At 37.3% G+C, this 25489-nt stretch overlaps 1 protein-coding gene across 1 annotated transcript in view; it reads left to right on the top strand.

The window, feature by feature from the left end:
• The first annotated feature begins 8844 nt into the window (after nt 1-8844).
• The window catches only part of zfpm2b (zinc finger protein, FOG family member 2b), an 82950-nt gene continuing 66305 nt past the window's right edge, over nt 8845-25489 (top strand). The window contains exon 1 of the mRNA XM_052093218.1: nt 8845-9044. Within this exon, the coding sequence (XP_051949178.1) occupies nt 9005-9044 (40 nt within the window). The 5' untranslated portion in view covers nt 8845-9004. The remainder of the gene's footprint in view (nt 9045-25489) is intronic.

Consider the following 25489-nt stretch of genomic DNA (forward strand, 5'->3'; position numbering starts at 1 on the left):
ATAGACAATGCTCAAGCAATACAGAAAAATACATCAAAATGAATTTGTTTGCCATACTGTAAGTATAATCTCCTACTTTGTTTTTTGGGGGAGTTAAAGCACTCTTGCAGGGGTTGAGTTCTTTTAGCAAGTATTTTAGATTTTTCTTCTCTTTAGGGATGGCACACAGGTGCGGAAAAGGTTGGCGGGATGACGTTTTGCCAATTTATTTTATCAAATGAACTAAAAATGAACTTTAAAGGTATCTCACGCCAGAGGCGAAAACATATGCAAAACCCATTATGCAGGACTCACCTTACCCCATTTCACACTATAATTCCATCAGATATCTTTTTAATGGTCTTGAGAAATGCGAAGGTGGTGGAAGTAAGGTGTAAGGAGTTGAGGGCTTCAGACAAGCCAGATAAAGTAACGGGATGAATTCTGTCTTAATTGTATCGGTCACAAGTCAATCTTCTCTGCGAGACAGCAAAAAAAATCTATGAAAAAAATCGCATAACAAAGTCCAAACCTGCCTCTACTTCTGTAGTCCCTTTCAGTTTGGGAAGCTCTCATTTTATTTAAAAATATGGTCAAACAATTTTGCTCTTGTGAATTAAGCGGCAAAAAGCACATAAAGCCAAAGAGTGGGCAAAATCAGTACCAGCAAAGCAGAATCCAGATTGGAGGTACACTCAAAAAATCGATTTTCGCTGCTTGTTCAATTTACTTAATTAAAATAAATTTGAATTCAAATAATTCTGAAACTTTTTGATTCAATTGCGTTCTATCCATTTAAATTTGTAAAATGGACATTTACTTAATCCATTTATGTTGAAACTACATGAATACTTTTTTGTGGTGTTAATGTAGCATTGATGAATATGGGCAGGAGATTTCCATTTCTAAGCATGCTTTGCATGGGGCTTGTGTCAAAGTGTCAAAATGCCCTTAATTTTAAACATAAAAATGTATTAATATTACCATGAAAGGCGGCATAGGCCAAACAACATGCACAATTATTAACATGACATGAATAGGAAAAAAAATTTGATTTCTTATAAAGAATGTTTAATGTAGACTCACAGTGACTGATCCTATCCCAATAGAGATTTATTTGTTTATTGAATAATTGAGATGTTATGAAATGCCAAGGGAAATTACCAGGGAATAGTACACCTTTTTCTGAAGTAGTTATTTTGAATATTCATTATCTTAATTTTTCACTCAAAAAGCATCTTGCTATTTCAAAAGTATTGCATAAGTTGACCAATTTTGCCCTATTTTTCAATCTTGATACACCAGAAAAAAAGCAAATTTTTCTCAAGGGGTGCCCTATTGTACCCTGCAAATTTGTAAATGCATAAGCATCAGCAGAAGTGTGATTTACCAGCCTAATACATAAAAAACAAAAAAACAAAAAAAACACTAGGAAAAATATTGTAGCAGTATTAGCCAGAGGCTGTGACCTTCTAAAAGTTGATATGCAGTCCGTGGCCCTATCAGAACACACCTGCAAGCCATTTTTTAGAAACAACCCACTAGCTGAGAAGAAAAACATTTAAGTGAAGTTTATCTAATCACATTGACATTGTCTTGACTGGAGGATTGTTCTGCTAAAGCCTGTTTTCAACACCTCTCATGTCATTTGAGAAGAATTTCAGTCAGTGCCTCTGCTTTCATCCAAAGATGACCTGTAAAACTGGGCCATGCACTTTCACATATTCTGTCTCTCTGTTTCAGCAAATCTTCCATAGAGGTCATTAAGTCCTCTGTGTTTTATATAAAGATGCCTTCCCCCAACAGTCATTGTACAGTTATTTACATCACACTCTCGGATGAGCTACTGTAGATATGTGCATAATTGCATGTTAGTTTTTAATTATAAAAAAAAAGTAAGGTGATGGGTTGTAAGGTAGCATCGCATTGTTCCTTTCTTATCTGGGCTGTGTGATCATGTGAGCCTGTCTCCTGTGCCAAATGATGATAAGACTGCTTTCTATGCTCGCCCATAATTAATCCATCTCCGGCGCACCCCCGCCCTTATCGCGCTCGCTCCCGCATCTCAATGCAAGTGGAATTCTCTATTGATATCCACCATAAAGAGTGAGGGCCAAATCCTTCAAGCCTTAGATTTAAGACATGATTCCAAAACCTCCTCCTCACTGCAAAAACAGCATTTGTTGAAACCAAGCTGCCAAAACAACTTGTTCTCTACTCCCTCCACATTGTGATGTCACACTGTGGTAGATATTTGCATCTAACCACATCCACAAAAACACATCAATGCCTACTTTACCTTTTAATCACTTCCGTAGCCCTTCCGGTAGCGTTGAGCAGTGAGATGGCAAGTAGAGAGAGCAGGTTTGTTGACACCAAATGGTCCCAAATAAATGATTCACTCACTAAAATGGCCACAATGGTTCTCGGCCATACTAGAACCCATAAAACAGATTGGATTAGCCCAGAAACACTAACTCTATCAGATCAAAGAATGACTGCAAGAAACAACAACAACCATGCACTAGCAGCTGACCTGGCAAAACAAGTATAACGCTCAGCCAGACAGGACAAGGAAACATTCTGGACCAATCAAGCAATCGAACTCGAGAAGGCCCAAAGCAGGGGGGATTGCAAATCATTATTCAGGCTTGTCAACAAACTGGCCGGAAAATACTCACATCAAGTATCCCATACTGTTATGGATGAAACTGGTCAAACCATTACAAACAAATCAAAACTCATCGAATGCTGTGCAGAATACTTCAATCTGTTGAACAAAGATGCGATACAGCAACCTTACATGCCTATTATGGCTCCTGAGGTATTCTCTGACCCTAGCATCTCTACTGACCCACCATCAAAAGAAGAAATCCAAAATGCAATCAAGGGCCTTAAGGGTGGTCGCTCACCAGGCCATGATAGCCTCCCACCAGAAGTATTTAAAGTTCCCAACCAGGACCTAAACAGCGACCTAGCGGACCTGTATGCGAGCATCTGGAGTGAAGAGAAAATACCCTGTGACTGGCAGAAGGCCATTGTAATACCAATATTCAAAAAGGGGGACAAGAAAAACTGCCACAACATTGCCTACAAAATAATGGAAAAAATAATACTTAATCTAATTCTCCCACATCGTGAACAAAACACGAGAGAAAACCAAGCTGGCTTTAGACCAGGTCGAAGCTGTACTGACTAGATTTTCTCACTGAGGCAAATAATTTAACAGCGCCAAGAGTTCCGGCAACCGACAGTCATAGCCTTCTTAGATTTCATGGCTGCATAGTGTTGACAGATCTACTATCTAGTCACTACTCCAGGCAGATGGAACTCCCCAGAAACTAGTCAACCTCTGTGCCGCCTTATATGAAAAGTGTTCCGTCCGTGTCTATGGAGAAGACAGCCACAGAAGGGAGGCGTTAGGCAGGGGGGCATACTCTCTCCATGCCTATTCAACATTTGCATTGACCATGTCCTAAAACAGGCACTAGATAGTAACTTAGACGGCATCACAATTTTTCAGACAAGGAAAACTATTACTGACTTAACCTTTGCAGATGATGTTGCTGTACTAGCTGAATCCTTAGAATCAATACAAACAATGATAAACCACATCATCCAGAGGGCAGAGGCTGTTGGCCTAAAATTATACGGTGCAAAATCCAAATATATGACTCTAAACCTCGACCCCTTTGTACCAGTCATACCAATCACAATAAATAATGAAGAAATGCAAGTAACGGACTCATGCATTTACGTGGGAAGTCACATTTCGCCATCAGGCGACCTTAGCCAAGAGATAGCATCATGTATACAAAAGGCTTCTGGCATATTTGCAGTACTCAAATATTTCTGGAATCGGCGTGATATAAAAATTAAGACCAAAGTCAGAATTTACTGTGCCATTGTTTGGGCCACTCTCCTGTATGCCTCAGAAACATGGCCCTTAAAAGCCGACCAGTTAAAGAAATTAGAGGCCTTCGACCATAGATGTCTCCTCCGCATAGCCAAAATCTGCTGGGCAGATTACATTTCCAATTAACGTGTCCGTGAACGTTGTGGTATAAAAGAACTCCTATGCTCCACAATGACTTGTGTCATTGTGACATGTCCTGTGGATGCAACCGAACCATCTCCCCATACAAACTTTCACAGCACTACCTAGACCAACCTGGAAACATCCAAAAGGTGGCATCTGGATGATGACCCAGAGATACTTCCACAAAGAATCCCAAAAATTTCACAATCATTCATTATGAAACCATTCGGCCTTAAAATATACAACAAATCATGGCAACAACTAGCTTCAATCGCAGCTGACAGACTGCAATGGTGACAGATTTCAAAGGATTTCGCCTATACCCACTATGGGTGACACGGCGCTTAAGCAAAGTAAGCAAAAGTTCTCAGCAGTGAAGAAGCAGACGGAGGTCATCCAACATATCCTGCCCTGGCGCGGTTCAAGGTCCAGCACCCCGTATGCTCACGCCGAGGGCATCCCCCTGCGGCTGCAACTCAGGCAACTTTGCCGCATCCCAATCCAACCGCTAGGCCCCGGTGTAGAGCCCCCAGCAGGATGCTGATGCCCCCCTGCCTCACGGTCAGGCGTTAAGAGCCCTAGGAAGGCCCCCAAGTGCCCCTTGAGAAGGACGACCCAGGGAGGAAGAGGTCCGCTTGAACCCTGGAGCTGGCATCCAGACCACACCATACGGTGGAGGGCCGGGAGGAGAATCCTGTGTTCCCTTTTGTTTTATTTTTGCAGCACCCTCAAGGGGCTGCGGTACACACATTTTCAAATAAAGAGCAGTTTCCTCACTCCCTGGGTCACACAGCCGGTGTTTACGGCTGTCTTTATCACGACAGCTGGCCACGGCACACTCACACCCATGGCCAGGCTGTTGTGACGAGTCACGAGGATGGTCTCCGATTCAAGGTTCCCCTCATCACAGCCACATGCTCGGGACACGAGGCTCCTCAACGTAGCGTCTCCTGCTCTGCCCCGCCGCGAGGCCCCACCCGCAAGTAAATCAGACACGATTGTCCCCTTGGTGCCCCTCGCCCGGAGCTTGGAGGTGTGGCTGGCATTCTCCAGCCTGTCGAGATGGCTGGCCAGGATCATCTGACTCGGCTATGCGATTCAGTTCACCAGACGCCTTGGCACAGGCCCTTTCTGCAGTTCTCCTTCGAGGGCCGGGTTTACCAGTACAAGGTCCTCCCCTTCGGCCTGTCCCTGTCCCTGGAGAACGGTGGTCCAACTGAAACAATTTCAGAGGCTCCTAGGGCATATGGCGTCCTCTGCAGCAGTCACGCCGCTCGGGTTGATGCATATGAGACCGCTCCAGCACTGGCTTCAGACTCGAGTCCCAAGATGGGCATGGTGCCGTGGCACACATCGCGTGGCCATCACGCCAATTTGCTGGCACTTGTTCAGCCCTTGGACAGACCTTGCATTTCTGTGGGCAGGGGTCCCCTTACAGTAAGTGTCCAGGTACGTTGTGGTTACGACAGACGCCTCCAAGCTAGGCTGGGGCTCCATGTGCAGTGGGCACGCAGCCACTGGCTCCTGAACAGGACCGCGACTGCATTGACATATCAACTGCTTCGAGTTGCTGCCGGTATTGCTGGCCCTGCGGGGGCTTTTGCCGTTGATTTTTGCTGGAGGAATTCGTAGCTGGGCCTAGTATGTGTGCTAGGATGTCCTGTATTGGGGTAGGTGCTCCACATGTGCTGGTTACCTGTGGTAACCCCCTGTGATGTATTTTCTACTGTATGGTTTCCTTGTCGGTAGATCCTTGTCTCCCTTGGGCAGAGCACCCTTTGCCACTGATCGCAGTGTTTGTAGAGCTCCTCCCCTCCAGTTAGGACCTACCACGGCGCCTCTTCCACATGCGTCTGGTTAGCCTATGTGACGTATCTGCCACATGTTAACCTCCCCTTTGGGCTGGATGTAGTCTCAGCTGTGTCTTTTCCTCCTTGGAAAGAACGCCTTCCCCGACGCAAACACATTTGTCCCCAGCCAAAAGATTTTGTCACTCTGTGGGGAGAAAAAAATAGAGAAAAGGCCACACCTGGCACGGCCTGTTCCAATAGTAGACATGTTTCACTTTTACTCCTGATTTTTCACAAGGAGGGGTGTACAAAAGCAATGCATTACATATTAAAAAGTAACTCCGATATTATGGTCTAAAATAAAAAAAATTGCTTCACATTATTGATACTAGAAAAAAGTAATCTGATTATGTAACATATAACGCATTAACCCCAACACTGTGAACAGCTCATTCACAATGCTTTGCATGTTCACATAAGCGCAAAACATCACAAGTTCTGTTCACGTAAGTCACTGTGAACAAGCTTATCTCATAGAGCTCATGAGGGGAATCTTCATTACAACATCTTTTGTGGTCTGCATAAGAAAGACAGGTTTTGGATGACATGAGGATCAGTACATAATGACAGAATTTTAATTTATGGATGAACTATTCCTTTAATAACCGGCGTTCAGTTTTTCTGTTCAGAAATAAAAACATGAAATTTTGTATTTTTAATGTTATAACTCTTGGCAGTTCAATCAGTTCATTCGTCTGTAATAGTAACCAAGCGAATTGCATTGTAGAATATAGGTTATTTACTGCACATTTTGGCAAATGTAGTCAGTCACCTGGGGTATTTCATGCCTATAACAAATGAGCTGACTGTGCTCAGTATAAATGCCAGAGCGAATTGCAGAGGTTATGAAGAACAAAGGTCAAGACTGTAAATATTGACTCTTTGCATATATTGAATGTTTTTGCCAATAAAAGGCTTTAAAACTTTTGAAACGCTTATAATTTTTTCCAGTATACCACAGAAACATGTGAAAAAAATAATCTACAAATACAAAAGCAGCAAACAAAATACTTTTGGCCACGGCTGTACTGTTGAAATAGGATGAGTTGTATGGCAGTATGCCATTCTGAAAAACATTTTGAGACTGTCTAATTTGGACAACCACTGGCTGCCTTTGTGCATTTTTTTTTAAACAGAACACAAAAGTCTATAACTCATATCACTTATATAAAAGTGACATATATAATCTTAATAAGACTGATATACAAGCCTACAGAAAGACATGTGTGGTAAATTGTGTGTGGATTGCGGAGAGTAGCATGAGCCTCCACATGCTGTGAGTCTCTGTGGTGTCATGCACAATGAGCCAAGAGATAAGATGTATGGATTGACTGTCTCAGAATCAGTGGCAACTGAGACTTGTCCTCTGCCACCTGGATTGAGGTGAGTAACCACGCTACCACAAGGACCTACTAAGTAGTGGGAATTGGGCATTCCAAATTGGGAGAAAAGGGGATACATTTAAAACATAAACAAAGGGCTCTAATTTTTTTTTCATTTAAGAACACAGATCAGTGTAAAATGTACAATTACATAAAAGTCACATGCGCAAACAATATTTTACATGAATTAACCCTTGTGCGACCTTAGGGACATTTTTGTCTTTTTCATTTTGTTTTTTTTTTTTATCATTACTTGCTAATGTCAATAGCATCAATTTTGCCAAAGGTGTGTATTTTATGGGGAATTTTTAGATTTCAACCTCAGTTCCTATAATATATCTATAATACATAGTGTACACAAAATAGTTACACTCAGGACCTTAAGGACAAAAATGTCCCCATTGAAACCCATTAAAACTGCAATATTTAATCCCAGTACCATTAAAGCATAAAATAATATCATAGAATTCTATGATATTATGCTTTCATTCCAGAGCCCTGGCTTCAAACATTTTAATGTTTAATATTTTCCACCAAATGGTGCCATTTTTTATGTCTAGCCTATGGAGCAAATACAAGCTTTTTTCCTATTTTCTGTTTGCTGTATTATAGAGCACTGCAGGCCAAGTGAATAAATGATGCATCTAAAATGATGTGGGTGTGTTGGTATGGATGTCAGAGTGTGTTTTGTATGTGTATATTGAGAAATTTGTGAGTGAGTGTGTGTATGTATGTGTGTGTGTTAAAACAACAGTGGAATTATGTAAACAAACTGGCATTTAAAGGGTTAAAATCCTAAAAATGAATGAATATTTGGGTAGTCATGATCAGGACTGATGTTGGTTAAAGTCAGTGAAAGGGGAAAATAATATTAATATATATAATCACAGTTTTATGAAGCTGACATTTTTGTTCTCTAAGGTCCTGAGTGTGTTTTATTTAATCTGAAACTGCACAAAAAATAATAATGCATCAAAATCAATATTGTTGCTAATCACTGACATATCCCAGAATGTGATAATCCAGCATTTAGTATATGGAATATATATATATATATATATATATATATATATATATATATATATATATATATATATATATATATATTATTATTATTATTATTTTTTTATTATTATTAATTTTTTTAAAAAACTAAAAAACAACAGTAATATTATATAAACTAACTGGCATTTAAAGGGTTAAAATCCTGAAAATGAATGAATATTTGGTATTAGGTCTGATGTTGGTTAAAAAATTAACTAATTGAAAGTGGGAAATAATATTAATATATAACATTATTATGGCAGTTTTTTGACGCGGATATTTTTGTCCTCTTAGGACCTCTGAGTAACTTTTTTATATTGACGCACAAGGGTTAAAATTGATCGATACACATACAACCGGAAAGAAGGGGGAAACAGCCATTAAAAATACTGATTTAAAATAAATCTGAATATATGCTAGATCAGTGTGAGGTGTGAGAGGTGTAGCGCCTACAGCTACGGCACACTGGTGGGCTCAAACCTCCTCCTGCAACAAAATTACAACACACGCTCGTCTGCGCTGTCAGTGTGCGTCCGGATCACATCACAGCCCCACAGAACTTAACCCTCTAACAGACGAGTCCAGATAAACCCTGACTGGAGTCAGACACACACTGAAACACACCCGTGTGTTAAAGAAAACGCGTTTATCAGTGTTTGGATGAATCGCAGTGTTGTTTTATAATCTCGAGTCCAGCGCACGGAGCAGGAATGTCCCGGAGGAAACAGAGCAACCCGAAGCAATTCAAACGTGAGTTTCACACAGCGGGATTTATTACATTTTTTCTCTCAAACCGAATGATTAGAAGTGTAGCCTACTTTATAGAAGGTTTAATTTCGCTTATTAGCCTAAATAATTTATTTAAATACTTTTTGGCAACACTTTACTATAAGGTTCCATTTGTTAACATTAGTTAATGCATAAGCTATCATGAACTAAGAGTGAACAATATATTTTTACAGCATTTATTAATCTTTGTTAATGTTAGTTAATAAAAATGCAATTGTTCATTGTTAGTTAGACCATAGTGCATTAACTAATGTAAACATATACAACTTTTGATTTAAAAAACAAATTGTGCTATAGGTTGAAATTAACATTAACCCATATTAATAAACACTAGAAGTATTGTTCATTGTTAGTTTATATTAAATAATGGTAACAAATGGAACTCCCGTGTTTAGATGAAAGATTTGTTGCTTTTTTTGCATGAAACACCCATTTGAATTGTGCAATATCTATTAATAGCATTATCCTTAATTAATTTTCTGCAGCTAGAGAAAGAAAAAAAGTTAGAAATGTATTATTATGATGTATAATCAAATATGTCAAAAAAGCACAGTCTTTTATGAGTTTTCATCTAGGATTTCGGAAATAATAGGTGATAATATATAAACCATAACTTATTTAATTTCTTAAACGTTTGAGAAATTACAAATTGGTGTCATTATTACAGAACAGCATCCAGAGAATAACGTATTGCAGTGCTTAAAGTGGAAACACCATAAAACAATTTACCTTCGAGTTTCTTTGAATTACAGTATGACACAATTAAAAATAAGATTTTTATATGGAATGCAATAACATTAACAACAGATAAAAAGAGCTGTTCAGGGATCTCACTGCTTGTAATCTAATACAATAAGAGTTCTTTAAAAGAAGTTCATTCTTTTATCTATCCATTACATTTTCAGCATCCTTCTTATCAGCATATTTAATGTTTTTGTAGAAACTGTTTACATAGCAGACCGGTCATATCAGCTTAAATCATGTCTGTTATCTACTTTTCAAGGTCTGCATTATACAAGAGGCAGTTTGTGTGATATCTCAATCAGCAGACATGTCCCACATTTTTCTCGAGTGATTTGAAACAGTACAGTGGTATGCAGCAGAGTGTTGTTGAAATTGGCTTTAAACTCATTTACTGTAGACTAAAGAGCGCAGCTCATGCAGCCGAGCCACCTGCTCATAGCAAAGGACAAAGAGGTTGTTACGAGTTGAGGCACTGTGCTTTTTTTTTTACATTTCGTTCCCAATTGAACACACTTTGCCCTGTTATCTGAACCCAAGCGATTCACCCTGGATTTTCATATTTTGCCTATTTCATTCTCTGGGGTGCCCTCTGTGTGGGAGATAAAGCCAGAGTACTGAAAGAGCTCCATTAATTTGGCCCGATGACTGTGGAGATAAGGCTAGATAATGGGCTAGATAAACTGTGGAAGATATACCATCAGCGACCCCATTATTACCATTAGAATTCCAGCCCAGCAGTCTGGTCCAGCCTGATAATCCCTCCCCCCATCCTCCACTTCGGATGATAAGACAAGGAATAGTCAGTCCGCACTCTCTTTATTAGCCTGTCTGGATATTCTGATAATAAATTATGTATTTTCTCTTCTTCCACTACTTTAGCCCTATTGAAAGATCTCGCTCTTCTTATGGAGAGATAAAAAGGCCATTTTGGGTTATCTTTTCTTCCTTTGCCTGCCCTCCCTCCCCCTCTGGTCATGTTTAGGATTTTTTTTTTTGTAATGAGAGTTTGATGGTAAAGGGAGATAGGATAACCAAGGTGTCTGGGTGGGAGAGTAGACATCATTGGTATCAGGGCTGCATCAGCATCAATGCTGGTACCAGCTGTTCATCTCACCCAGTTATCAAGCAACAGTGACCAAACGGGGTTTCAATTTTGACCAGATTGTTGGTCAGTGCGAAGCAGGTTCACCACATTTATGAATAGGATCTAAAAAGTCCAGCTCTGGTTTCCTTACCAGACTACATGAGATATAGTCCTTTCATATTCTCTTATACTGTATATTCACACTTTTAACAGCAAATCTGATGCTGTTTGTTATAAAAGTAATTACACTTACGACACACATTTAATAATGGATGCCTGTCATTACATTAGACAACAAAAGGTAGTTCTTTTCAAGCAAAAGGTTCTACAAAAAAAGTAGTTTGTTAGGTTTCAAACGATAAACCAATAGATACAGTGTTAAAAATGGAGACAAAAAGACACTATATTCACTTTGTGTTTGTCAAAAGGTTAATCATGTGATGAACTACACCTGTGGTTACTAATGTTAGGATACCTGTGTGAACGTGTGGGGAAATGTTTTATCCATCCACTAAAAATCACCTCAAGTCCACATGATTAAAAGTCACTGAAAATGATTTAGAAAAGTGAATTTCGCTCTAACCCTGCGTTCCAAACAGCATAAATGATGCCTTCAAAGGGCACTTTGAAGGGAGAACAATCATGCTAGCCATTCCAACCAGAATGTCCAATAAAAATGACTGAAAAAGTGTGTTCCGAAGGACCGGTATCTTTGTGTCCCACACTTTTCAGCCCTTCAAAGCTCTCACAGTGGACGTAAAAGTCTTCGAAGGGAGTAGGGCTTAAGGATGATCACTTCAAAAGGGAACGCACCCTGAGAAAAGCTCTCAAATCATTTGTTTGCAGATGCCACCTTTAATATTTTGTTATCTAATGTAATGACATTTCTACATTTTTTAAAAGTGGCTTACTGTGTAAGTTTCTAACAATTAAACATGAAAATGAACCATCATGATATGGCACAACTTCCCAAGGAAATTTGTACATGTAAGCTAGTTTCAAATCTTGTGGCAGTAACAACACAGTCTCAAGACAACTTGTAATAATTCGAACAAGATGGAAAAATTGTACGATCGTCAAGTATGGCTTTTATTCCCAGAGAGACCTACAAATGGATACAATACAGGTAGGGCTGGACTGGGAAGAGAAATCGGCCCAGGATTTTACATGGCAACTGGCCCAAAATTTGTTTAGCGGAGGGGATGGGGGGTTCGCTGTTGTTTTCTGCATATCGCGGTGCCATTTTATGGTCCGTTCTGCATAACGTGGCGGCTTATTTTTAGCTTATCGCGTCCCATTCGGCACGTTTCGCGGCCAACTCACCGGGCCGCTCTGTTCTCCCGATTGCCAGTCTGCCCCCGATTGGCCCCAAAGTGCGTCGGCCCACTGGGAAAATTTACCAGATTACCAGTCCAGCCCTGAATACAGTTATCACATTTTAGCTACTTTTCTATATCCAACACTTTATTTTAAGAAAGAAAACTTCTGTGAACAAATTTGTTTACTCATTTGATATTTATTTAAGCAAAACTAATGACTGATTTATGTTAATAACCTGTGATGCGCTTCACTTGTCTCACACCAAATTCCAATGTTTTCTTCCGTACATGGAACACAACACTCATTGTCTTTAAAAATCTTGGTTTAGGGTTTGGGTAAGGGGTTAGAATTTAAGGTTAGGTTTGGATAAGTGGTTAAACTTAGAGTATCTTTATTTTTCTCTATGGGAGTAAATGTTGTACTTTTTTTTTAATTTGAGCCAAATTACTTATGATTTTGCCAGCTCGTAAACTCAAAAAAAGAGTTTTGCTGCTTGTTCAATTAACTGAATTAAAATGAACTAAACCAACAAAACTCTAGCACAAATGGCCACGATTTGATTTCATTGCATTCTATCCTTTTTAATTTGTAAAAACGAAGTTTACTTGATCAATTCAGGAGTTGGGACAACATGAATAGTTTTTGTAGTGTTGATTTAGCATTGATGAAACTAGGCAGGGAATGTCCATTTCCAAGCATGCTTTGCATGGTACTCAATTGGGAGAGAAAATGTTCAAATGAAGTGTTATTTTAAGTGTTGTTGTGCAAGATGAATATAAAGGGGGATACTTGTTAGTGTTTAATGTTTTCTTATGTTCAGATTTAGAAGAGTTTCTGTTAAATTGGAGTTTGGGTGGTTACAATTATGCTGAAGGGTGGAACTTGAGCTAACTGTAGATATACATACTGTACGTAGATGCCTTATTTGGCTGGTTCGAATGCCTTATAGCGCCATCTTGGAACGATCAGCATGGAGAACTGTTTGAATGCAAGTAAATGTAGGAGAAGCCTCAGAATGCTGCATAAACTGCTTTTTTTGTGGAAACAGTTCATCAAGTAATTAATTGATTGACTGGGTACTCATTTTCAGTATGCTTGCCATTATATATTAATTTGTAGAGGACTTTATTTGCAGTTTCCTACGAATAAAAATTGTTTTAAAAGTCTGTGTTGTAATATTACCTTACTAATGATGTTTTATTATATTTTGGATGTTAGATTAAAAAAATAATAATATTTGAATAAACAAACAAATTATGGATGTTTTTGTAGCTAGATTAATTTATGGTTATCTATCCCATTACGTTTATGATCACCAGTACAACTGCTGAAACATTTGAAGCTTCCAGCATCAGACAGTGCTCTGATTATTAACATTATTTATAAGAGCGTTTTACCAATATTCATTGTGTGACCTTGCCAAATTCCCCCACTGGCCTTTATCAATAATAAATTCCCCTGTTGGCCTCCTAATAATCTATATCCATGAATTGGCTCTATAACTCTACTCTCTCCTCTCCACCAATAGCTGCTGTGTGGTGAGTGTACTGGCACAATATTAAAGCTGTCGCATCATCCATGTGGATGCTGTCCACTGATGGTGGTTGAGGAAAGTCCCCTATTCACTGTATAGCACTTTGAGTATAGTGTCAGAAAAGGGCTAAATAAACGTAACATTCATTCATTCATGAGACCGAGTTGGCGGTAACTGTCAACTTGATTCTCACTCGTTTGTATTGTTTATCATTCTTCAATTATTTATTTGGTGGCTGTCATTCGCGGTTGTCGGCGCTAACTTTGTGCTGTCAGAATATGATAATTTATTTCATTATTTTCCCCTATCAAGGATGTCAGATTTGTTGCCTCTCCTTTATTCTTTTTTTAATCCGTTTTGATTAACTTCATCTGCCAACTGTCAGCGTGAGGCATCCTGCAGTCGCGAGCTATCTCGCACAGATCAGTGCAATATGAAGAGAGGGCTTATTGCGTGCCAAGTTTCTCCCCAGCATCTGTTCGGCACTAATGAGCTATGAAGTACTGTGGATCACTAGGCTGCAAAAGGAGGAGGGGAGATGGAGAGGAGGACGGGAACGCCCGCCACCTGTTTCACCCTTCTCCAGTAGACATCCGAACAGTTCAGGAAGGCTGCTAATGTTTGTCTTTGTTAAGACGACAGTTCCAATGTACAATTCCAATAAACAGTTATAGTGTTTTTAACACCGTTACGGGGTGTTCTTAGTCACAACATAAGGCAGTGGTAAAATCACTATAACATGGCCTGAAATGTCTTATTGGTTTGTATGAATAGTGGCAACAGTATTAATGTCATACCGTAACAATACAATAGTTACGGCTAGTAATATAGTTCATTATCATAAGCATCCATTGTTTATGGTTGGCAAGCAATGTAGCATTACATAGAATGTTTATTTTGGAACTGCTTCAAGCATGGCTCATCCAGTCAGAATTTAGAGTTGGAACTTGCCATTTTATAAATTGAAATATAGTCTGTTAGTCCAAGTTTTTGTGATATTATTTTCTGCAATATCCAGAAGATTCTCCTAAGACACAGTAGTGATGAAACCTGTTCTTGAAGTCAATGAAAGCAGCATCTTTATTAACAAAATGCTAGTGATAGATTGATATAATTGCACAGAAGTATGTCACTTCCAAAATATGGAATATACTGTACATATATATAAAAATGTACATTGATATATTCATTAATAAAAATGATCTGCATACAGTAAATTCTTGTTCAGTTGGATATGTGCACCATTACAGTCAATTTACAGTAGTGAAAAATGCGTTTGCGGTCAAAACACAACCCGAGATGGGTCACGTTATTTTGTGAAAACTATGTAATCTATATTGTAAAAATGTTTAACATTTTTTTGTATAGCATACAGTCATAAATTATGTGTATTTTTAATTTTTATTTTATATAATACAGGAAAATCAGATTTGGATTTGTATATGAATCAGAGAAACGATTAAACATACATTTTTTATTATAATAAATTGCTTATGAAAATAATCGTTAGTTGCACCACTATATAAATCAACAAATGAATGTTCAACTTCAAGGAAGTTCACCCAAAAATTCTCATTATCATTATTTACTCACTCCATGTTGTTCCAAATCCATGTTATTAACAACAAAATCTATAGAACGACCCAGCTGTCAAGTTCCAAAAAATACTTAAAAGTATCATAAATGTAGTCTATTAAACATATGATGCTCTATATTCTGAATTTGAATCTGAAACCAAACAATAGCTTTGTGTTTACACAAAAATATTAGTAGTTATTCACTGATAATCTTCCTCTTCACAAAAGCTCTGGAATCTCATTCTCCATCCCACTATTTAAACTGGCGTGTCACATTCGGATACAACTCAATGGCGATTTGGCCTCATGGATACCAAACCTGCTGCAAAGCATCAACACAGCATTTTTTAATCGAAACGCCAATGAAGTTTGAGAGCTTTGGCAGAGGGGAAGGTTATCAGTGAATAATGACTTAAATTTCACACAAGCCATATGGACTACTTTTACAGTACATTAAATCATGTTTTTTGTCCTTGTTGGAGTTGACAGCTATGGTCATATGACTGTTGTTGTATTGAAAAGAACAACATGAAGGTTCTTCAACACTTACAACATACTGGTTTGTAATGACATGAGGGTGAGTTAATGATGACAGAATGTTTTGGGAAGGGTACATACATCTCATACTCTAACATTCAATTGTATTATATCATGTATGCAGGCGTTATATCAGCCGTTCTGCTTTAGTAGTTATAGAAAAACACAACAAGATGCGACCAAGCAAACTTACAAAAAAACACTTGGATACAAACATTCAAAAGATGGTCTTAAAACTGCATCCGTTGGCAGCCTCCAGGACAAGCAGCTCTAAAATAGGCCGGCAAAATCGATGCCAAAAACAAGATAAGCAAGATGTTTATTTGACGTGTCTTAATCATTGATGCCCCTGCTTTGGTAGATGCCCTATCAGTGAGGTCCAGCGGCGCTAGAGAACACAGCACTTTTATTCCACTCACCTTCATTGAACCCAAAGAGTTCAATGATGTTAAATCAATAACTGTTGTCAGATGCTCAAGCTGCTGGTTGGGATTTGAATGGGAGCAATTGTAAGACGGCTCAATTAGGCTGTTTGTGTTAGATTTTTTTTGAGAGGTTGTCCTTCAGGTAATCTTGATGCACTCTTATAATTGCTTGACATTGACAACTATCATCACATAGCATCAATATTGTATGATACATAGGCTGTTTTTAAACTTGGCTTGATTGCTTGGGGGTTCGATTCAGAGTTTGGATAACCAACCAAACAAACCAATATTTGGCATCAAACCAATTTGGGTTCGCACCAAAAGCTCATAATCAATTCCTTGGTTTTAATGTCATCATTAATATCATAGCTGTTTTAGAATACTTTCTCATTCAGATTTGACTAATCTAAGGACTTTCAATGAGATTTTAGAGATCTATTCCCATAGAGACAGACTAGAATTTCAAATTGATACCATACAGGCATTACATTTACTCTAGCCTCCTCTACATAGCTTCATTTTAAGAATTGAAATGTCCGTGAACAAATTGAGTTACTCATTCCATATTTATTTATGCAATACAAATGACTGATGTAGGTCAGTAACCTGTGATACGCTTCCCTCATCTCGTTCCACACCACAATGTTTCTCTTTCTTCCAAGGTGCTCAACAGTGATTTTCCTATTAAAACCATGGTTTGCTTGGGGTTTTGGTAAGGGGTTAAACTTTATGGTTAGGTTTAGTTTTGGGTCAGGGGTTAAACCTTATTGTTGGTTTATTTAACCTCTTCAACTCTGGGGCATTTTTGGGCAGCATTTTTCTCCGCATCATCTTTTCACACTCAAATTTAAAAGCTCATCATTTACACATACTGTGGACTAATTGCCAAATTTCTTTAAAATTTTTCTGAAATTTTGCCGCAATGGAAGTACACTTAAATGGAATGATGTAATTGACACTTTTTATAATTATATAATTGCTACAGCTGTAATTGTAATCTTGATTATTTTTTCGATTAATTCTGCAGCCATATTATATGTTTACAATCTTATGATGAATAGAAATGAAGATTTGTTGTTGTACCTATTTTGTAAGCATGTAAATCTGGTTATGTTCACTCCATATCCCTCCAAGAAGTCTTATTTAATTCAACTAGATGGCACCAAGTACTAGAATTTTTTTCCCCTCTATCTCCTTCCATCACAAAATGCCAATCTTAAATGTAGGTACCACTCTAATGCATTTTAGCCCTCACATATGTGCTAGTCCATAGACATTCAGTCTAATTTTTTATTCATGCACCACCCCCATTGTTTCATATCTGAAACGAATTTCTCGGCCTCTGAGTGGACTAGAAGTTCAATGTAGTTGTCATTAGAAAGCTGAGAATTTCCCTGTTGTGTGATGTATAATATTATTTCATCAATAGTCAATAACATATTTTTTCTGATGATTTGTTTAGCATGCTTTTCCTATGTTCAATGTTATCTAAGATATAACATTGGATTGTTCACATAAGCAGGCTCACAGATAAGAAAATAAATGGCAATTTTTTTTTAAACGGGATAAGGTAAAATCATATTTAATGTTTGTAGCTATTTGGGGCTTACTGTAGCAGTTGTCGGCACATAAAAGAGACGTTTGTATTTGATGTCTTATTCACTTTGTGATTCTTTTGAAAATCTTTCGAACTGTGGTATTAGCACAACAAATTAAACTATACAGTCGCATACCTGAGAATGAGAGCTTTCATTTGATATATGATACATCTATTTAAGTGTTAATTTAAAGACTTTTATATTCATATTAATATTTTTACTACATGACCTCTAGGTGGTGCTGATTGCAAATGTTTTTAGGTCTTATTTTGTCATTTTATGTAACAACCATAATTTCTGCACTTATATCTATGAAATGTTAAAATTCTATGCTTTTTTTTTGGGGGGGGGGGGGGGTATCTTTCTCCCAATTTGGAATACCCAATTCCCAATGGGCTCTAAGTCCTCATGGTGGCGTAGTGACTCGCCTCAACCCGGGTGGCAGAGGACGAATCTCAGTTGCCTCCGTCAACCCACGCCTCTTTTCACGTGGCTTGTTGAGAGTGTCACCACGGAGATATAGCTCGTGTGGAGGCTTCATGGCATCCATAACCATAAGCTCTTTACCACTGTGGTACCCAGGCCCCTATCAGATTCTATGCTTTTAAACAATACCCCATATGCCTGATTTATTTATTCGTAGACCTGAACGTTTCAAGCATAAACTTTTTTCCAATGAAAGTGAATGGTGACAATGGTTTTTAAGCAAGATTTTCAAGGCAATATTTTCAGTAAATAACGACATATTATTTAGTCTGTTATTCACACAAAACTACTATTTAATCTGAAAACTTTGAATATAATCCATTAGTCGTATGGATTACTTTTATTATGCTTTTATGGTGCTTTTTTATGGAGCTTGACAGCCCTAGTTTCCATTCATTCTCATTGTATGGAAGATAGCAGCTCGGACATTCTACTAAACTTTTTATTTTGTGCTTCGTGGATGAAAGTCACACAGTTTTGGAAGGACATGAGGGTGAGTAAATTATGACATCATTTGTTGTTGAACTATCCCTTTAATAAGTATAAGGAAGTGTCAAATCCATTGGACTTTGGCATGAAACAGCCCTATCTAACTCTTAATAAACACATTGTTTCAATGATATTTGATTTTACACTGGCGGCTGCTGCAACTATAGATGGTGTTTGTTAGGATTACAGAACTCTGAGGTCTAATTTTAACTTCAGCATGCTTTTAAATGTGGAGTGGAAAATCCCTAATGGCATAAATCCGGGGCACTAATAGGTGATAGCTAAAGGTTTGTGCGAGCATCTTTTGCAAACTGCACTTAAAAGTTCATAATTCAAAGTGCTTTTGGGGTTGAGTCTGTAAAGCTGTTGATATCAAATGACAGCCTTTAAGTTCTCTAATTACCTTATTGATTGCACAGCATGCTTCCAGCATATTGGAATAGTGTTAAAGTAAAATTATTATTTGTGTTTCCTGTTCATTCTTTTTTTTTTCAGAAAATGTAAAATACTTCAACCTAAATTTGCAATCCGTGGAGCAAATGTCTGATTCATGTAGGCTTCAGCTCTGATCATTTTAATTGATTGATTTATTTTTTGGCATATTGATTTCTTATTTGTTTAGGTGTTTGTGAGCAGATAATTCAGATCTGTAAAGTGCGAAAATCATTTGTTATACATTGTAGGTCATCGTCATCAAATCACACAGTTCTGATACAGCTCATTTTTAGAGCCATTGATCCAATAATTCAAATACATGTTCTCGGATAAGGGACTGTATTATAAGATGAAATCTGAGCCTTATTCATGTCTGCATGCTGTGTAATCGTTCATCTAATATCATTTAAAGATACAAAACAAAGGCTGTTCATGGGAAACACTGAGCATGTGTATGTTTGGGGATTATGGGAACATGGTGATGGCTGATGGGGGAGACGCTGGCTTCTGCATGCTTAAAGGAAAACTGATACAAGGAGATCTTATTGTATTGCAGATTAGTCATGGATTGTGTTTTTTTCTTTCTTCACAAACATCACAGAGCAAAAGCATATGTATCGTCTGCTTGGACAGCTTAATATAGAAAATACGGTATATCATTAGCATTAGCATTAGGTGCTGAGCTGTAGGTAATGTAAAAATTATGCGATATCAATTCAAGGATTTTAAAGAATCTTGTAATCAAATTCATGGAAAATCATTGGTCAAAAGTGTGGGAATCCTGCTAATACATCAGTTAAATGCAGAGCTTCTGTAATGTAGTAGATATTATGCTTCTCTTCAAGTTTCTATATAGGGGGGTAGACAGATAGGGTATAGACTGTAGTCACAGTACACAACATCTTCAGTTTTATCAATGTGGTGAGGGCCTCATTCATGAAACACAAGCAGAACACATTTCTGTGTATATTGTTTGGGAAACCATTCTTATATGAACTTGACAATATGCGTTATAGAGGTGGGTGATATGACCAAAATCTTATATGACAATATTAATAATTTTATATCACAATAATGATACATATTACAATATGGTCAAATTGATCTGGAAAATTTATAATTATTGGTTTATGTATAAATTAACAATATTTTGGATAATAAAGTCTGAATTAAATACTTTGTAAATGAAAGCTACTTCCTCTTTTATCATTTTCTTTTTATTTGGAGCTTGACAAACATAATACAAGTAGGGTGGTCAATTGATTAATATTTTTAATCGAATTAATGACTTGGTATGCCGATTAATTAACCGAAATAATCGCAATTAATCGCATACATAAATATTTGCTGAGATAGTCCTTCAAATAACTCAATTCAATTTTATATATAATTATTAAATAATTATAAATCGTTATGTTTAAATAATTATAAATAAAATACACACACATTGGTGGCCAAAAGTTTGGAATAATGTACAGATTTTGCTCTTTTGGAAAGAAATTGGTACTTTAATTCACCAAAGTGTCATTCAACTGATCACAATGTATAGTCAGGACATTAATAATGTTAAAAAACAGCACCATCACTATTTGAAAAAGTCATTATATATATATATATATATATATATATATATATATATATATATATATATATATATATATATATATATATATAGATCAAAAAAATCATTATATAATGTACACCTGCATTAGTCGGATGCTTTTGGAGTGCCTCGGTTGCATTATAAATATACAGTTTTCAGGTCGCTGTGTGAATCTTAGAAAAACATGTCTTGAGATCCCTGCCTTCAGATTTGTGCTCCATCAAGCTCCGTTTGTATGCAAGAATGTGTTCTCAACTTGTGTTGTCTGTTTGTTCTCTGTATAAGCTGCACGTTGCCTATACAGTGAGTTGTGCTTACTGCCCCCTGGAGATAACAGGTGGAACTACAAGCTTGAATATGCTTCTATGGAAGGAATTATCCTTATTACGGTCCGAGGCACAATTCATTGCATAATTTTTTTTATTTTGATATTATTAAGTGTACTGAATTAATGCATTAAATCAACAGCTCTAAATAAAAGTACAAAAATAATAATCACTCAAATTGGTTTTAAATCAACCTAACCATAATGCTGTTTTTTATGACACATTACAGTCTGTTATGTTGTTGACAAGTATAAACTTTCCTCAATAAACTCAACATCTCAAAGAAATAATACATAAGTGAAAAAATATCCAATGAAAATAAACACTTCATAAGTCATTTCTGTAGAGAATATATGAATATCTGATAGCAAATTTGTTTGGTTTGTTTCCTAATATAAAACATTATTGAAACAGATTTAGGTAAGGGTGATGATGTTTAGTTGAAAACCCCTTTATTTTCACGCATGACATCATTATTATTTTTTACACATTGTTTAGTTTTCCTTGACAGTGGGGGTTAGAATGTTGGGCTGTCTAGCCATTTGAGATGTTTGACTTTCTTTATAGCACTTTCAAAAATCAAATTTGTTATTTTGAGTAGCACAAGTGATACTGCTCTGCGCTCTCCTGTCTCTGGAGCACAAATATCGGGGAGCCTTCTATTATTTAAAGTGCCCTAGATTTATATTAATTGCACATTTATGTAAACAACAGAAATCGTCTGTCCCATCAGTTTTCAAAATAAAAGCATCCTCCGAAAAATAAAGGCTTGAGGGTTTACCGGAACTGCATTGTAAGTTAGTAGAATAATTATTATTAAATAATCTAAATAAGGAGTATTAAATAACTACAATAAATTATAATACTAATAATTGTTATTGTTATACAATAATATATTTCTGTAATAATTTCTTAAAGTAACATTATTATTATTATTAGTATTGCAGTATTAGTTGACAGGGTTTAAAAACAATTACCTTTTCACAAATTGGACAGAAGTGCTTTACAAAGCAGACAGATGCAGTGTGATTGTGATGCCCCCACCCCTCCCCTAAGTTTTGGCCATGTTTCTTTAAATCACTCAGTCGCACATGAAGTCCTGCCCACTGATGCATATGCACAAGCCACGCACATGTAGCATATATTCTCATAACGCGATATACACAATACAGCAAAATATCTATCGATTAACACTTTATATCATTGCTATGATATCACACATTAATGATATCACCATATCACCCATCCCTAATGCGTAAGAATGGTTTTATGATGTGTTTACTTATATAATTGTTGCATTTAATGAAATATTACATAACAGTGGCTTTACAAACAATTTACAGTAATTGTTTCTTCTTGTTTTTCATGAATAAGGCCCAATATGTCTTAAAGGGATAGTTCACCCAAAAAATACAAATGCTCATCAAAATATTCATACATTTACTCACTCTCATGCCATCCCAGATGTGTATGACTTTCTTTCTTCTGCAGAACAAAAACAAAGATTTTTGAGGAATATTTCAGCTCTGTAGGTCCATACAATGCAAGTGATTGGTGACCAGAACTTTGAAGCTCCAAAAAGCACATAAATGCAGCATAAAAGCAATCCATATGAATCCAGTGGTTTAATCCGTGTCTTCAGAAGCAATGTGAAAGGTGTGGGTGAGAAACAGATTCATATTTATGTCCTTTTTTACTATAAATCTCCTCTTAAACTTTCACATTTTGAAAGTCTTATGGATTACTTTACTACTGTTAAATAAAAACGTTTATTGCACATTTATTTCGTATTTTTTATGCAATTTCACAAAAATCACGAGATTTTTGTGTGAAAATCGAGCAGATTATTAGTTCATAAATACATACTTTTCACCCTGTTCCTCACACAATGCTATCTTATGACATCTAAGCCCTTTTACCAGTCTTGTAAGGCAGTATGACTTAATGTTTGCATTACATAACAAACTGCACAGGAGCTGAACTGATAGAGCAATGTGCTTGTGTATGCAAAGGAACAATGTACTAGTCCCAAAGAGAATGCAAGTCGACACGTAATCCGTAAGTGTCATTGAAGTGGTTTCCTTTTCACTTTTGCTTTTTATGACACTATGGTTAGGTTTAGGTGTAAGGTTTAGGGCAGGGAGGTAGGATTTGTTGATTTTAAGCTCAAAGCATTAGTCTTTAAAACCTCTTCTGTATGGTGTCTACTCTAACTAGGGTGTACTGGAAGTGTCTGTAGATGCTGGCCTGAGACTGTATAAAGAAAACTACAGTGAAACTGTCCAGAAGAGTCTGGATCAAGAGAGAGTGAGAGGGAGGTGTTGTACCACTGATGTGATCGAGTAGATGAAACAGGCTGCCACAGCTGTTTGTTTGATGTTGTGCTGATATCTACAGTGAGGAATCCAAATCAGACATTCACACTGACAAACATTGAAAACACAGAGGAAATAATTGTGTTGAGAAATGTAATCAAGCATGCATAGTCTTTTATGATGTATTGTAGTATTTGTTAACATAATTTTTTCCAAATAGTAAAGCAAATTGTATGTAAGAAGTAGCAGCTACATTATGAAATTAGGCAGGTATGTTTGCAACAGAATGTACAAAATGCAACACTAGCATACTATACTGTATGTTTTCACCAGCCTGTCTGACACCAACAATCATGCCACGCTCCAGATCAAATTTTCCCCATTCTGATGGTTGATGTGAACATTAACTGAAGCTCCTGACCTGTATGTGCATGATTTTGTGCACTGCTGCCACACGATTGGCTGATTAGAAAATCACATTGATGTTTGTTGGTGCCAGATGGGCTGGTTTGATTATTTCTGTAACTGTTGATCTTCTGGGATATTCACACAATACAGTCTCTAGAATTTACACAGAATGGTGCCAAAAACTAAATAGATCCAGTGAGCGGCAGTTCTGGGGACAGAAATGTCTTGTGACGAGAGAGGTGAAGAATGATCAGACTGGTTTGAACTGACAAAGTCTACAGTAACTTACAGATAACTGCTCTGTACAATTGTGGTGAGAAGAACATTATATCAGAATGATATTCTCAGATGCAGGTTGGCACTCTTTTGGTGGTACGAGTGGGACCTACACAGTATTAGATATGTGGTTTAATTATGTGGCTGATTGGTGTATACTAGCTACTTTTTTGGAATTAACTCTTCTTATGGAGCACTATTTGGTCAAACGAAAGGCTATAATGTAGCATACCAGAAGAGAAGGGAACAGTCGAGAATGGAATAGAAAAGAAGGCTGATTTCCATGTGACTCATCTCTGTCAGATTGAATTAGCTCAGGTGTAATTAGAGCATTGGAGAGCATGCGGGATTGGCTGTGGTGTGCGACAGGGCAGCGTGTCTCTGCACTGAAGCCAGCTGATATGGAGCCGGGACGCTATCACCATGCAAACACACGCCTCCAACATTGCAGGCAGGCGGCAAATCCAAGCATGAAATTAACAGTCACTCAGATCATGCCTGCATACTTGCATATTTCACTTCATGTGTTGTCTGTTTTGTGTGTGTGTGCGCAGGACTGTTTCAGTTTGAACAGTGCATTCTCATGGTGTTGAAGTTTGCAAACATTACATGTTAGCAATTTTTTTGTTAATTAGTGACCTTCAGAATCTAAAATTCCTTTACATTTTCCTGACCCTATTTACTTTATTAATGCATGTTTCTGGTGTAATTCTGAACAGTTCATCAGTGCACGCTATTCCAAAGAAAAATAACAAACATGTTGGTCTTCTTAATCCACCGCTTTTCACAATCCAGTCCATTTCTGATGGATAATCTTGCTCTACAGTGTTTCTCTCTGAATATGCTGTTTTACTCTTAAAGACATCAGATTACAAAACTAAAATGAGTTGCCACGGAACTAAAATGAACGCCATTCATGTTTTACTAAGTCATTGAATCTAAATTTACAAGTCTCATGTAGAATTCAGTCCTCACTGACACTGCAGGAATCAATTCATAATCAAGAGTATCTGAAGGTCCCTATAAAAGCAGCTTTACAGAATATTGAAGTACCCATATGAAAGACACATCACAAATGAGATCTCTTTAATGTCTCATTTGTTATTCCCTAGACAGCAATACTGAGAGCTAATGGATACTTATTTTGTCTGCTGCACAGCAGAGCATCACAGTATTAATGAAATCGTTGATGCACGTTTGTACTTTTATTCAGAACAAAAGCACACTTGCTTGTGAGATATGGCTA

This window comes from Xyrauchen texanus, chromosome 26 (assembly GCF_025860055.1).
Source record: "Xyrauchen texanus isolate HMW12.3.18 chromosome 26, RBS_HiC_50CHRs, whole genome shotgun sequence".
Lineage (NCBI taxonomy): Eukaryota > Metazoa > Chordata > Actinopteri > Cypriniformes > Catostomidae > Xyrauchen > Xyrauchen texanus.